This window comes from Clarias gariepinus, chromosome 3, assembly GCF_024256425.1.
Source record: "Clarias gariepinus isolate MV-2021 ecotype Netherlands chromosome 3, CGAR_prim_01v2, whole genome shotgun sequence".
NCBI classification, from domain to species: Eukaryota; Metazoa; Chordata; class Actinopteri; order Siluriformes; family Clariidae; genus Clarias; species Clarias gariepinus.
Genome location: NC_071102.1, coordinates 2,710,398 through 2,726,671, shown reverse-complemented (window position 1 = coordinate 2,726,671; position 16,274 = coordinate 2,710,398). Strand labels below are relative to the sequence as shown.

At 39.8% G+C, this 16,274-nt stretch overlaps 1 protein-coding gene across 2 annotated transcripts in view; it reads right to left on the bottom strand.

The window, feature by feature from the left end:
* The window catches only part of mylk3 (myosin light chain kinase 3), a 44,830-nt gene that overhangs the window by 19,794 nt on the left and 8,762 nt on the right, over positions 1-16,274 (bottom strand). For both annotated transcript variants that reach the window (XM_053492937.1, XM_053492936.1), the window contains exons 2-6: positions 13,612-13,705; positions 12,091-12,343; positions 7,981-8,369; positions 5,360-5,465; positions 297-390 (exon numbers count right to left, since the gene is read on the bottom strand). In XM_053492937.1, the coding sequence (XP_053348912.1) occupies positions 297-390; positions 5,360-5,465; positions 7,981-8,369; positions 12,091-12,343; positions 13,612-13,705 (936 nt within the window). The remainder of the gene's footprint in view (positions 1-296; positions 391-5,359; positions 5,466-7,980; positions 8,370-12,090; positions 12,344-13,611; positions 13,706-16,274) is intronic.

Here is a 16,274-nt window from a genome sequence, read left to right as displayed (position 1 = left end):
GAGAGAGAGAACGAGAGAGAGAGAGAACAAGAGAGAGAGAGAGAGAGAGAGAGAACGAGAGAGAGAGAGAACGAGAGAGAGAGAGAGCGAGAGAGAGAGAACGAGAGAGAGAGAGAACGAGAGAGAGAGAGAGAGAACGAGAGAGAGAGAGAGAGAGAGAGAGAGAGGTAAGACAGCCTGTGGACTTTCACATAAAAGCTGTTTTTGAAAGCGGGGGAGTGGAGGTGTAGAAGAGGCGAGGGGATGATGTTTTGACTCTGTGTGTGTGTGTGTGTGTGTGTTTCGCTTCCACTCACCCTTTCTTTCATCCCCTTCACTTTTATAATCTTGGCAGCCAGAACGAGACCCGAAGAGATCTCGGCACACTTATGGACCTGGCCGAAACGCCCCCTGTAGAGACAGCAAGCAGAAAAACACACACTGCGCTCGTGAGGAGTTCAGGCCGTCACATACACACTCATGGCAGCGTCGACAAGAGAAGCTCGCAGCTGGCTCATACCGCAGACGCACCGAAGCCCTTGAAGCTCAGAGCTTTTTAGTTGTCATTATTAGTTTAGCTGTGTCTGTAATAAACATATACAGGGCTCAGGATCGTCCAGTGTAGAGAGACGTTGGTTTCAGCACTTTAATAAACTGAACTTTCGTTCATTTTAACCAAACACGACTGAGCGAAAAACTAGATACTGGGTCACAAAGGCAAAGAAATAGCACGGATACACACAATCACATGTTTCTACGGCTGTTTTTTGTTGTTTCTATGACCAAAAAATAATAATAATAATAATAATAATAATAAGCTCATTTTGTGAGTTCTACATTTTTACAACTTCATTCCCACATTCCATTAGTGGTAAAATTGATCTTTTATAGAAGTAATGATAGCTTTTATTCTCCCTGACAAACTCAAAAGCCCAAATACACAGTTTGAAGTCTGAAGCTTCCCTGTGAACACACTCCAGAAAGGCTTTAATAAAAGCACATATATATATTTAATCATCATTAACCGATGCTGAGTTGCCGGCACATATCGGTGCCACTTGGGTTTTAAGAGTTTTAATGAATAGTTTTTTAATTTAAAGAATTTTATTCATTTTGTCATTTTATAGAAAAGTTATATATTTTCTATAAGAGCAGCTCTAACAACATTTGTTCTAATACATTAGATAAACACAACTAACGTGGTGGATGAACCTGTAGAAAGACCCTGTCCCCATACGCCACGCCCACATTGATCAATTATTGAATACTTTCCATCCATCCATCTAGGAACCTCTGTAGTACAACTCTGGACCATTGTGTTTAATCCCAGCTAGCTTTGGACTGTGGGAGGAAACCAGAGGACCTGGAGGAAACCCACTAACCACGGAGAGAACATGCAAACTCCATGCACACAGACCCCGAGGCGGGAATCAAACCCGGACCCTGAAGGTGCAAGGCGACAGTGCTAAACACTACACCACCGTGCCACTGAAATTATAATCGGAACACGCTCTATCACTATAATTTGTTATAAACCTTGATTGAAACAGTAAAATGATTATCAATAGTATTCACCCCCATATATCAACCTTATAGCTGAAGCAAAACTAAAGAAGCAAACATTAAAAATAAAAGTAATAATTTTTTATGGGATATTAATCATATGGCATATTTTTTTAGCGAAAAATCTCACTCCTTGTTCCTCTCGGCGTGGACTCTGTGTCAACAACAGCCTAAAAATAAACTCCATGCCAAGTGAAAAACAAGCCCGGCACTTATTTGTGCCCTATTGGAGGGGATTAGTCTCTGTACTCTATGCACGTCAGTTATTCAGCTCCACACTCCTATCTGGCTCCCTGCGTGCTATCAGAAGCCCCTGACCCCCTCTCCACCCCCGGCCCTCCCCCGACGCCTACATATTTATCTCTCTAGGCCTTTATCTGCAATGCAATTTTCGGACGACACAAATGGGCGAGTGCCAAGTTGACAATGTATTGATAGTGCAAAACTATAATTACCCTCTGCTGTGGCTTTTATCACACACTCCAGGGGGTCTGAAAGGGACGCAGAGCAATATACGGAAAAAACAAACAGATATATGGAATGAACAGAGATTGCGTGTATTCAGGTCAGTCTATAGGATTGAGATCCGGTGCAGCCTGAGTGTGAGGTTAAGGTGAAGCACTGGCGCTGATGCTGGTATCAGGTATACGCAGTGTTATAATGTAATGAAGTACAAATGCTGTGTTACTGTATGTAACTAGTATTTTCATGTATCTGTAATTTGTTATAGTACTATGTAAAAGTTTTTTAAGGACAAACTTTCTTATTGATCCTTTTTTAAACTTTATGACCTCATTATTGATTCAGTACAAAAACAGTTTTGATTTTCAAAACGATTACAAAATTAAAAGTTACAAAAAATATTTGTATGTTGGAAAAGAAATTAACATATTTTATATTAAGTGATCACTTCTTAAACAAAACACAAAATGATTTTGCATGCAGAAAAGAAGCAGGTGCAACGGTCGAATTCCTCAGAAGGACTCCAGGTGGTTCTGCAGGATGCTCAGTCAAACTTAGTAGCCTAGTAGTAATAATAATTTCCTTAAAATTATTTTTATAATTTCCTTTGAAGGCATTCTTGCTCTAGAGCAGTACTGTATATTTCTGTCAACTTTCACTTTCACCACTACATTTTCTAAATAAAAATGTGTACTTTTACTACGATACATTTCTCCTACTTATTTTCGTTACTGGTTACTACAAAAAAAAAAATCAGGAAGAAATTTGTTAGAATGCAAAAAATAAATAAAAATAAAACAGGTTTGGTGAATCAGTTCTTCTATTGTAACTTAATGCACCAATTTAAGTTGGCATTGACATGATGTCCATCTTTTGCCAAGCAACAAGCGACAACCTTGAAGATGAAGATAAGGTTATACATCCGTGGGCGTAATTGTAAGAAATATTAGATTGGAAGAGTTGTGATGTGGTGCCTCTTATGCCAACCAAAAGTGTCGAAATACAGTAATTGCTGTTCAAACCCCCCCAACCTGAAAAAGCACATCAAAGTACAAAGTATCTGACTACCGTGACGGCCAGGCCAGTGTGATAACTAACATCAATCATAATCCTACATGCAGATTTTTAACCACATCGTGCTTTAATATAATGACAATTATCCATCATAAAGATCATAATAAAAATTTTAATTGCTCACTTTCACTTCCAACACTTAAGTACATTTAATATCAGAAAATATTAAAAAGTGACTTTTGACACTTAAATACAGTAAATATGAGACGCTTGAAGACTTTGACTCGAGTAACATTCCAAAAGGTGACTTTAACTTCTACCAAATACATTTTCTGGTAAGATCCTTGTACTTTTACTTAAATATCGCTACTTTATACAAGACTGAGTGTGGGACGGAGACGACCGTGTCCATGTGTGGTGAGGATATTAAGAGGTCATGCAGCATCCTACAACAATACATGTGACCTGATTGAAAAAGTTTTTTGAAAATGAGAGAGAGAGAGAGAAAGAGAGTGGAGTCATCACACATAATAAGAATAAGCCCCTCCTCCAGCTTGTTGCTGAGCTCTTTTGTTCCCTGGAGGGGCGTGGCTCAGCGTTAGCTCATTTACATTTAACATCATTTACATCATTACAGACACTGAAATGGCCCATTTGGAGAAGGAGTGAAATAAAGGAAGTTTGAGGTGAAATAAGAAAAGTTTGACTTTAAAGTTTAAATAATACATTATCTGGTATTTCCGCTGGAGCATTAACACACACTCACACACACACCAAATATCAGACTTTCCAAAATTGGACTAAATTTGACTTTCATAAACACATTTTTATAAAACTCCATTGTGACAACGTCCATTGTTAAAAGCTTTATATAAATAAAAATTCAGCTGAATTAAATTAGACCTCTTCACAATAAACTCACAAAGTCGGCGACATGTGTGATGTTCTGCCCGTCAGTTTTTTCATGTTTCAGTTACTTTTTGACCGCGGTCACGTCTTCGGAAATTGAATTGCAGCTGCGCACTGTTCAGGTTCGGTAATGTATTCAAAAAGCCAAGGACATTAACCTTTTTTTCCTGAGTAATTCTGTTCCCGGGTATCTCACAGAGATCTCTGCTCTTGTTTCCAGGTTCCTGTGTGTGAGTTTCTCCTGCTGCGTTCTGCAGTTACATCACCGAGTGAGTCAGTTCACATGGCAGCGGGACAAACCCACGTTTCACAGATTAGCTTCCTCGCTTTGAATCACTTTTCCTCTTTTCATTACCCTGGAACAAGTTAATCCTCCACTCATCTGTTTATAAAAAACTCACGCAGGACCCAGGAGGCCAAATCTGAGGATTTTTCCCCGAACTGTTTTATTCCTCTTACACCACAGCAACAATTACTCTTTTTCTTATAAGTTTATCTTCTTATCTTAAACTTATCTTAAACTCATTTGCATCAGTGGAAAGCCAAGCTTAATGAGTTTGATATTTAACGGTTTCTTTTGCGGGTGTTTTTGCATTTTGGGTTCCAACCATGGGTGTCAAAAATGTTACCAAGGACATGTTACGCAAGAAGAAAAGGGAGCCACTTTCAGGTTTTTAAAGCAGCCGGTGCCAGGAGGAATCATGAATTAAGGTTAAATGAGGTTTAATGTTTATTTATTTCATATTTGACTTTATGTACATGTCCTTTCTATATGTTTTGATATGCAAAAATATAATTATAGTGTGGAAGCTGGTAATATTGGTAATATTTATTGTGTTGCTGGAACGAATTATCTGCATTTACATTATTTCAGATGGGAAAATGTGTTTTACAATACAAAAATTTGCCTTAAGAACTCGCCTCTGGAAAGGATTGAATTTTTATGCTGGGTTTCCACTGTACTTTAGATAAAGTGATGTTGAGTCAACGTTGCCTACATGACCTGGGGATGGAGTTAGACAGATAATCCCAAAACAATGTTAAAATAAACAAGGTGTATTACTATCTGTCAACTTAAATATATTGTTAAAATGCTTGTTCTATGCAGAGTGTATCTTTACCTTTCACTGGTACAAATCACTGATACTGGAGTCTCCTTCCATCAGTAATTTGTTTTCTTTGTTTTAGTGGCGTGACCACTGTGTGATTGAGTGATTGATTAATTGAGTTGTTACTTTGGACGTGATACTAAGAAATGTGACCAATACTTTCTCACCAAATCTGAATGCAGATTTTAACAGCAACTTTTTTTGTGCTATAAGTCGGATATATAAATGTAGGTAATGTTTCGTTGTACTATACCTACTTATTATTGGATTTGGCTTGCAAATACGAATTTTGAGTACCTATTTCTATGGCAATCCACACTCACCCTCCTAGCAGCACGTTGGGTTCCACTGTGTAATAGGAGCCAAGGGGAACCTGCTTAGCGCTGACGATGCGGTGCTCGAACGGGGCAGGTCGAGGAGGGCAATCATCTGCAGGGGAAAGAAAAGAAGAAGAAGTTTTGAAATAGCTTCCCATGACTAGGTCAAGTGTGAAAGGTGAAAGGTGACGTCGGGGGCTCAGGGTCTACATGGGCTACTGGGACAGTTCAGTTCACGTTAACGTCAGGAGCTTCGACAGAACCCTGCTGTCGGTACTGACACCATCACGAGCCATAATTTAGATTCCAGATTCCAGCTAATGATCTATTGAACGCTGGGAAGGTGCAGCTGCTTACAAACCACGCCAATTTTATCTGATTTATCTCTGACACAGATTTAAGCCTGAACACATCTCATAGCCGTTTGATTTAAAAAACGTCCAATTGTCTAAACTGACCTCTGGTTAAGAGATTCACACGACAGCGCTGAGGAATGCTTTATTCTGGTTGCTGGTAATGAATTTTCTCCAACAACACCTCTGACCGGAGCGCAGCTACAAATCACAATGCTTATCACAATGAGCTTGTTCTAATGTTGTTTCCATGGAAACACAGCACATGTTAGAAGCCTGTCATGTTTTTTCTTCCTCCCATATTCCACCACTGGAAACCCTTTCAAGAGCACTAGGAACAAATTATTTAGAACCTTCTTCTGAAACCACCTGGGTTTCCAAGACATGTTACTGAAACTCCTAGGACATTTTTAGAAACCTCTGCTCTTTTTGTGAACTCGGAAACATTTTCCGGTACCCTTTTTGCAACCCATGAACTTTTACAACCATATGTTCTCTTTCATGAACCCATGAACTTTAGCTACATTTCCACTTGAAGAACCTGAGATGATTCTGACACCAAAATGTGCTGAGGTAAGTGAGTCCAGAAATCTATGATGATGAGTGAGAAGAGTCTGACATGTGCAAAATGCTCAGGAGGTGGTTTTATAAGCTGTTAGCTTCCTTCACTTTTAACCTTTAAATTCAGACCACATGGTTCTTTACAACACGTGGCAGACCCCTTTAGCAGAGGGGCTTAAACTTTATCTCATTACACATCGGAGCAGTTGAGGGTCTTGCTTAGGGGCCCAACAGTTGGCAACTGGTTGGTTGCTGGGGTTTGAACCTGGGACCTTCTGATCAGTAGCCCATTGCCTTAAACACTGAGCTACCCCTGACCAGACACCGAACGTGTCTCAGCTGAACAACTACATTTACCTACAAGGTGTGATAATCTAGTTTTAGTTCTTGCTTGTGCAAATATTTAAAACATAATGATCTAATCACAAGTGTATTATAGATTAATTATAAAACCATTTTATGGCCTGGAGGTGGAAAAGTTCACAAATCCTGTACTTAAGATTCCTTAGGGCAAATATTACTTTAAGTAAAAGTAGAAGCCCTTCATTTACTTTAAGTGTGCCTGAGTGAAGGAATAAAAGGTACTTCTATTTAAATTTACTTACATTTAAAAGAACAGGGCTTGTTTTCGCTCACAATAGTCTTCCTAATGTTAAAAAACTCTCCTCTCTCTCTCTCTCTCTCTCTCTCTCTCTTACTCCCTGTCTGTGCTTCCCAACTGGAAACGTTTTTTTTTTCGTCGCTGTCTGCAACCAGCTCTGCTATTTTAAACACCTGTTGCGTCATTAGGCATGTTTTGAAGGACAGGAAAGTCATAATAATACTCAGCAGGTGGCAAAATTCCTGCTTCAAATACTGCCTTAGTTATGTAACGCAACACCATGCAGAAATGTAGCCAAGTAAAAGTACAGTTATTTGCTATAGGATGTAGTGGAGTAAAAGTATCTTCTCATGAAACGGCTCAAGTAGAGAACAGATACTGTACATTAAAGATGTACTTAAGTAATGAAGTATATGTCTTCAGTATATGTCCTCCGTCCTCTTGTTTAGACAGACCCCCTCTCTGTCTTTTTCTCTCTGTGCTTAAACAACAGCTAAAAGACGAAACGCTGTAAAGTCAGACTAAACACTGGCAGCGGTGTTTTTCCTCAATAGAGTCATTTAACTTCTGCTGCGAGAGATGCTCTGTTTTTCCTAAACAGGATTTTAAACCCAGGCGCAGGAAACAAATCAATTAAGTTTAAAAGATGATTTGTCCTTAAGAAAAAAAAATTTTTAGCTGAAACTAATTTTTTATTTATTTATGTATTTATAATACTACTGTACAACTTATTCTCCAGCAGATAATTGTCTCATCTTTTCAATAGCAGTTTAGAACTCATAAAAGGTTATTTAAAAGATAATGAAAGGAGAGCAGGGGAACTCCTGAACATCCTCATGAATCAGAATGTTTATAGTGTTAAAAATCAAGTTTTTATTTACGTGAGCCACTGTAGGTTCTGGGGGCGGAGATTTGTGGGCATGGCTGGTAATGGGGGTGTGGTCATGGAGCATGGATAAAATTATTCAAATCCCTACCCACTCCACTTATTTAAGCAATAGTTTTACAAATCATATTTTTCAGAATGATGACAAATCATGTCTACTTTATGTAAATATTAGTGAGTGTTCATTTCTGGTTAAATTATTTCCAATATTTTCTTTTTTACGCACCAACGATGGGAAACTGTAAATCCAGTCCTGGAGATTTCACCTGCGCTGCAGGACTCGGCGCTTCTGAAGTCGCCGCAGCAGATTTGTTCTGGGCTGTTTGGGCAGTGTTAGCTTTCTGACTGAATGGGTCATGTTTTGGCTCACACTCCGCTTCTCTTAGCTGTGGACTTTCCAGAGCAGCTGTTTCCTTCTGTTCCAGGTTTTCCGTGATGGGCAGGTTTGGTTTTCTGGCGTGACACAGCTTGGCTTTAGAGACAGCTTTAATTTTTTCCTCGCATTCCCTCTTCTGCTTCGAGTCCTCTTTTTTAATTAAAGTGTCAACAGGCGGCGGGACAGCGGCTGCAGGGACGTCCGTCTGCTCAGGAGCGCTCTGTGTTTCTGGGGTTTTGCTAGAAGTAATAAAAAAAAAAACATAATCCCAATAGTTAGTTTAATACCATTACCACATGGTTCTTATCACGTTTATGCATGTTAAAGCTGGGTCTTAAGAACAGCGTGAAAATCAGCAGGGCATGTGAATAGGAACTGCCAATTAGCAGGAGATAAACTGTCAGGAGCTCAGACGAAATGAGCTTTGAACCTCCTTTCAGTCTGGCATAATTAGTGATAGCTCTGTGTAGCAGCTCTGCTCCTCTCCTCATGAACTACAGCCTAGGTTTCTCATCTCATTGAACAGCGGGCATGTCGAGAGACAACCACAAAGGCTGGGTGTTAAAGGTGTTCGCTTTTTAAACAAGTGTTAATTTCTCATTTACACTAGTGGAACCTTTTCACTAAAAAAATTGACTTTATAATTGAGTGTTTTCTCACAAAAAACGGACCGAAAAGGAAAATGCTTTAGTCTTTTGAGGAAGTTTTTTAGGAACTTAGAAACTTCATAAACATTTCAGGAACTTTTAGACACTGCAGGAACTTTATCAGGAACAAAGAAACCTTTTACTGTTTATGCAAAATGCGTATATTCTCAAAAATTCATTTTAGTAGCTTTTATTTTCAAAACATGCAGGAAACTTTTGAGGATTCTCTTTTCAGGAATCATTTGAGGAAAAATTTAACATTTTAGTAACTTGAGAGCTTATTTAGAAACCAGAGAACTGTTGTTCAGAAATGTTGTATGATGAGAAAACAGAACAGGATCTTCGCCAAAAGTTCTTTTTCACACTTGTTCAGGAATTTCTTTCTTTATTTCTTTAACAATAAAAACGAACCCAATGGCCCTTCTCATGTAGGAACCTCTAGTTCCTCTGTCTCCAGGCTATGTTTGTCGGAATCTTCTGAAATCTCATACAATATAACAATGAGACACGTTCATGAAGAATAATTTCACGGAATTTTTATGCGGGTTAATTAACGTGCTTTCAAAGTTCCTTTGTGTTCCGAACCAGCCGCAGCTTTGACAAAATCTCATTAAATCTCATTACAAAACACACAGAAAGTGCATAGGAACCTGATGTAAACGTCTCCTGGAAAAAAAAAAAAGATCAGATCCATCCTCGAGTGTGAGCTCCCAGAATCCTTTGTTGTTCTCTGCACGTTTCTCGTCTCAGTAATGCATCATATAAAGACGTTCGGTCACCCTGAGTGAACTGGGCCTCGGCATACACTCGGAACAATGCAACAATACACCGCTGTTTATATGCGATGTGAGAGTAAGGGTGTGTGTTCTGTCTTCTGATGTGCTCTTTTGGTTTCTGTATAAACTACTTCAGATTTTCTACCTTCCAGGATGATAAGGCCAAGACCAGTGTGTGTTCATGTGTGTGTAGATGTGCCTTATTATACGGCTGCCATATTATTACAGCATACGTTTATTATAAACAGTGGTGAGGAGAAATAACTAATACACACACAAACCCACACTCTGTCCAACTTGTGGTAACCTGGAGAGACTTATTAGTGCATATTTTAACATTCATCTTCTATTGAGTAGGGGACAAACCACAGGTCATTTTGAAATGACAGAAACACTGAGCAGGCTCACTCAGCACTTCATTAGCGTCTCTTTGGCACCGGTCTCAAAGCCGGAAGAAGACCGGAGTAAAATAGACTAGTGAAAGTCATGCAGATAAAGATCAAAAAATCCCCCTGATCTCAAAGCCCTCGCCCGTGGCTCGGTTATTCATGTCAGGATTAGGGAGGATTTCAGAAACTGTTGATCTAATGTCATTTTCACACGCAGTTGTCTCCAAAAGTATAAAGAGGACATAAAGTATGCCATGTATTATAGACCAGGGGATTGTCACTAATTAACTCGAGCCTATCTGGCTGGAGAGTTGTGCTATTGACCTGGAAAACTAGTGAAAGACTGGCTATGTGACGGCTATTGAGCTTATGGAGCCATGGTGTGGGTCAATAATCCCAATAGCAAACTGTTGAATGATGGTGAAGGAGGCAGGAGGTTTATGGATAGCGGATTGAACGAGTGACACCAAAGTAATGCAGACGTCTTTTTGCATAACATAACAAATTGTTTTTATATTTACAGGGGATGGACAATGAAACTGAAACGCCGGGTTTTAGACCACAGTAATTCATTAGTATGGTGTATGGGCCTCCTTTTGCAGCGAATACAGCATCAGGTTGTCTTAAGAATGACAGGAGAAGGAAAATGTTTCCTGACTTGCTCCTCCAAAACACCCCAAAGTGGCTCAATAATATTTAGAACTGGTGACAGTGACACCAGTCTTGTTGGGTGTTTTGGTGCATTATCATCCTGATACATGGCACCGCCTTCAGGATACAATGTTTGACCCATTGGGTGCACATGGTCCTCCAGAACGGTTCGGTAGTTCTTGGCAGTGACGCGCCCTTCTAGCACAAGTATTGGGCCTGGGAAATGTCATGATATTGCAGGCCAAACCATCACTGATCCACCCCCATGCTTCACTCTGGGCATGCAACAGTCTGGGTGGTACGCTTCTTGGGGGCTTCTTCACACCGTAACTCTCCCAAGATGTGCCAGCGAATTTGTCCTCTTTTGAACTCTGATATGTCACCCATAATGTTGTGTGCACTGCAATATTTTAAGCAAAACTGTGCTAATACTCTGCTAATTAAAGTTTCACACTCTGGTGGAATGTGCAGTCAATGAAGATTGGACACCAATTTGGTCAATTTTAGCCATAAAACCTCCAACACAAAATTGGCCAGTGTTTTAGTTTCAGTGTCCAACCTCTGTTGCTTCTTGGCAACAGTGGCCTTGTGGTTTAGTGCTGTGGCCTTGCACCTTCAGTGTCTGGGTTCGATTTCCGTCTCAGGGTCTGTGTTCATGGTTAGCATGTTCTCCCTGTGCTTGGTAGGTTTCCTCCGAGTTCTCCGGTTTCCTTCCACAGTCCAAAGACATGCAGATTAGGCTAATAGGCATCCCCAAAGTGTGTGAGTGAGTGTGCTTGTGTGCCATGTGATGGATTGGCACCCCGTCCAAGGTGTACCCTGCCTTTGCCCTAAGTCTTCTGAGAATAGGCTCCAAGCTCTACGTGACCCTGTACAAGTCAACTGGTTTGGTTGTCATTATTGTAATATTTAAAAAAAAAAAAAACATCATTAAAACATCTCTGTTCTCATATTGAATGTATAAAAAGCAAAAAACTAATGAGAGATGTTCAAGGAGAACCTTCAGAGTGGTTAGAAGTGCCTGGACACGATGGTAACTTAAATAACTACTTTCCACATCTGTGTAAAGGCATCGCAAAAGGCAAAGCATGTTAAAACAGCGGTCACTCAGACAAGATCACGAATCTGAAGCTGGAATGAAACCTAAACATCAGAAAAAGACCAGAACGTTCTTTTCCAGTTCATTAAACTGTCCATTTTAGTGATCAGATCTAAAAATACAATTGGTTAAATCTGATCTTTTTTGATAAGCACACGTTTATCCTGAAAATATTTTAATACACACTACAGAAAATCCTGTCTAAAGTTAAAACGTTTGGATTTAGGTATTCCTAAGGTCCTCCAAACTGGGAGGAAATCCCCAGAGCTCTGTCCTGTTGTTTTTGACTGAACACATGAATGGAGTGATTAGCAGATCACGAGCTAAGCCAAGTGTCAGATCAGACGAGGTAGAAGTGGAGGAGAATCACTTCCATCAGACTGAGTTTACAGGCTCACCTCTCAGGCTGAGAAGTTTCGGTCATGGAGACGCTCCCCACAGGCGAGACTTCATGATCTTTGTTCGGTTCGGGCACTTCAGACTCACTCGGGCTTTCGGGAGCGAAGGCCTGGACTCGACCCGGCTCTCTGCTTTTCTGCGTCACCTCCTTCGGCCTCCGCTGGGATTTAGCAACTGGAACTTCTTCTGTTACAGCTGGAGAGGAATCAAGCGCTGAAGAATCGTCTTTGTGCAACTGGTGCTTGTCTGGGACTGTAGAGGAAACGGTGGCAGGGTTACAGACTTATAGCATTATAATGTTAGCCATAGTGGAGAAAGAAAGACGCTGTGAGAATGCAGATGCAGAAGTACTGGACATGAACAGCTGGTACTGAACACGTCAACATTGTTACTGTACAAGTCAATATTGTTTCCTTATACATCAATAGTGCTACTGTACATGTTAATAATGTTTCTGTACATGACCAACCCCTACCCCGATTTCCCCCATTGTGTTAATTTTGTGACTGGGTTTAAAGTATCTTTACACACCGACTTTAAGTTTCCTCCTCCCCGTGTCAGTGGGATCCGGTTTCCTCCACTGTAGGTCTCACATGTCACATGACACATACCAACCTTTCAGAGGACCTGCATTACGGTGTGAAGATTCCTGACGCATTTTTTCCCCATCGCCCACCTCTCACATCAGCACCGGGCGACACATGGAGAGCGGAATTAAAGCCCCAGTGGTGCTCAGGACAGGACTGATCATGGCGTAGGAGACTGCGTTGTAAAAGCTCTGGGACTGAATTCTTAGGGTACCAGTATAACTTTTGTAATATTACTAGAAGAAATTTTGGGAAAACACATTGAAGTGCTCCGTTAAGACAAAGTAAAGGTGATAAAGGTAAATCAAAAGGTATTTTAATAACAACTAGATATTAAAATCAGGAAGATGGTCTCAGGTTCAAACCGCACCACCACCAAGTTATCCCTGTTGGGCCCTTGAGGAAGGCCCTTAACACTCAACTGTAGCATGGGCATAGCATAGCATAGGTGTTTATCAGACGTTTAATGCGATAAAAATACGAGTCTGCCAAATGCTGCGAATGAAAAAACAGAAAAATAGAGATTTTTAAAAGCAATATTTATACTTTTGCAAGGAAAGTGTGGCACCTCCGAGGTCTACTGTAGCATCTAGACATCGCTTTTAAAAACTAATTTTATAAAATGTGCTTCCTTACTATTGCAGAAGTGTCAAATTAGCTTAACGTTTTGATTTACTTTCATTAATTTTGATCAAATATATATTTTATAAATAAAGCCTTCAACCTGGAAACCAGATGTTTCTTGTTTTCCCCATTCGACCACAACCAGATAACCGATAAAATATCTGTAAAGCACAAACACCTCCTCGGCCGAGCCGTGTTTCTGTATGGATGAAGAATATTCCCGTGGACGTGGTCCAGGTTGATGATGAAGCTCTGCTTCTGAGAAAGCTAACAACAAAGCAGAGTTTATTAAGAGGTCGGATCCCCTACCTGCATCTCGCTCATTAACGTCGTCCGGTGCCTGAGTTCCTGTGTGACACAGAGTGGTTTTGGCCTTTGTGGCATCGTCGTCTGATGTGTTTTTCTAAGGAAAAGAAGAGGAGAAAAAAAGGAAAGGTAAAGGTGTCACAGATTGGATTTGGCTGAAGCGGGAAAAAAAAAGAAAAAAAAGAAAAGAAAAAAAAACCTGCTGTTGCTGATTTGTGGCTTTAAGCCGAAGTGACATTCTGGCAATCAGAAAAACTCCTGCATCACACATTAGGAGGTTGGATTGTCCTCTATTTTATTGCTATCTGGTCTCATTTGAATAAAAATGACTTTTGTTTAGTATTATCTCGACTCGCTCGACTCGACTGTTGAGATAATTGGATTAAACTCCAGCGCATCACAAATCTTAAAACGAAATGAAAATGAACAGATTGAACTATTCTGAACGGTTTGAGGTGTTTCTATATTAAAAAGTCAGAACAGAAAGAAATAAACAGTATGTACAGACACAGAGTCGGTCTCTACGCCTACAAGTCTAGAAGGTTCACAAGTGGACGCTCGTGCCTCCAAGGAAACGCAGTCCTTCCAGTAATTGGTTGTTCGAAGAGTGTTCCTCAACCACAAGCTGAAAAGCGAGAACAGCACAGAAGTACTTTCTTTTTTTCCTTTCAAAAGCCAGACTGAGGGAGCTACAAATTATGAGCTGTCACAATTCCCAGTCAGATTCCTATCTAATTTTTCCCAGAGTGTTTGTAGCGCTCCGGGCCTGCCATGTCACACACTTCACTTAGCAATAGCTTCACGCTGTATGACCACAGATCAGGCAATTAGAGCGAAATCTTGTGCCTTACGTCGCCGAGATAAAGACGAGGTAGGAGGACATGCGAGGAGATATAAGATCAGAGTTTGGAACGGAGAACTTTTTTAAAACTGATGTAATCTTTGTAAAACAACTTCGTCTACTGTAAGAAACAAGCACGTTACATCAGATGATGCATTTCCTAGGAAATAAAACACCCATTGCTGTGCTGTTATGGGAAAAGAATCAACCACAGCGTGATGTGAAAAAGCAGAGATCCTGTCAACACCATGGAGTTGATGATTTTTCAACAGCTGTGCATCCTGAAGTGCTTTATTTCATTTATATTACAGAAATTTGCCAACAATTACTATATGTGTTATATAATGACGCGTCATATGTCGGAGAAACAAGTGAACTCCTGTTTTTGTTTGTTATAGCAGCTATTTTTAAGTCTTAACCAGGTTTAAAATGGAACGAAAGAAGAAGAAGAATTGCTTGATGCGCGGCCGCGAGTCGAAACACTTTCCTGCCAGGAGTTTAATATCAGCAAAGAGAGAACATGAAAGCTTCTGACCAGGTGTCACACACATCCTCCAACAATCCATCCAAGTCATAGAGAGACCTGGAAACAAACAAACAAACAGACAGACACAAACAGACGGACAGACAAACAGACAGACAGAGTTTTTCTCCCTGCAGAAAATTGACAACAAAATTTCAATTTCAGTCTCTGTGAATGAGCGGTTACTATAAAAACTATAACATTTTATAACAAAAGCATTAATGCAGTATAAACATGTGTTTTGTAGCTTCACTACTGTTAGAGCTGCTGTTATGAAACATTTTTCAACTAATTGAGAATTTAATTGAAATTTCTGATAGCACGTATCACCAGGGTTTGAGTTTTGGTATTGGTTTATGTTGAACTTGGCGTGATAATTACGGCAGATCTGACAGAAAATACACCAAAGAAAATGCTTTGAGTGAATGTGTTCACTGTTCTTGCCCAGAGACGCGGAGAACAATTGAACTTCTAGTAATCCAGGTCAAGTGTCTTTAAACAACAAATCCAGTGCGGTGAAGCGTCTCTGCGTGAGACAGGAGTGATCTGGGAAACACGCGGCACTGGAACTTAACCAAATCTCAAAAATGGAGCTAAGATTGAAATTTAAATGTACAGTAGAAACTTGACATACAAACACCTTAAGAATTGAAATTTTGCATATGAACAAGTAAATCAAAGTGAACCGAATCAAATCAAATCAAATTAAACCAAACGTCGGCTAAGCTGCGCGTATGTATGGGAGAATAATGTAAATAGGATTTTTTTCAGTCAGCAAAAGCATAAACTCACGATACCATAATATATCTTTGGCATGCATTTAAATGCTTGTGATTTTTTGCACTTTTTTTGATAAAAAATAATGTTAATCTGCATTTACATATAATAATGTTATCTGCATTTACATTATTTCTTATGGGCAAATTTGTATTGCAGAAGAACTCACATCCAGAATGAATTTAAATTATGTACCGAGGTTCCGCTGTGCTAGTTTTAAAGGTGTCCTATCACGCACTGTGTGCATATAAATGAAATGTGAGGAAGAACAACATTCACTGTTTTTTTCATCTTTGATTGGCTGAGGTTTAAACAAACCAATAAAATGTTTTACCCCTAATGTGACCTCATAGAAGGTAATGCATACTCAGCTCTGCTGTTCTATAGTGGGTGTTGCTTAGCAGTAGCTCATTTGCATAAACAGCAAAAACAAAAAAGTATGTTCTATAGAGGAGTTTAATGTATAGAAATACGTTATCTGAAGGCTATTTCAGCTGCAGCATATACACACACACACACATTTTG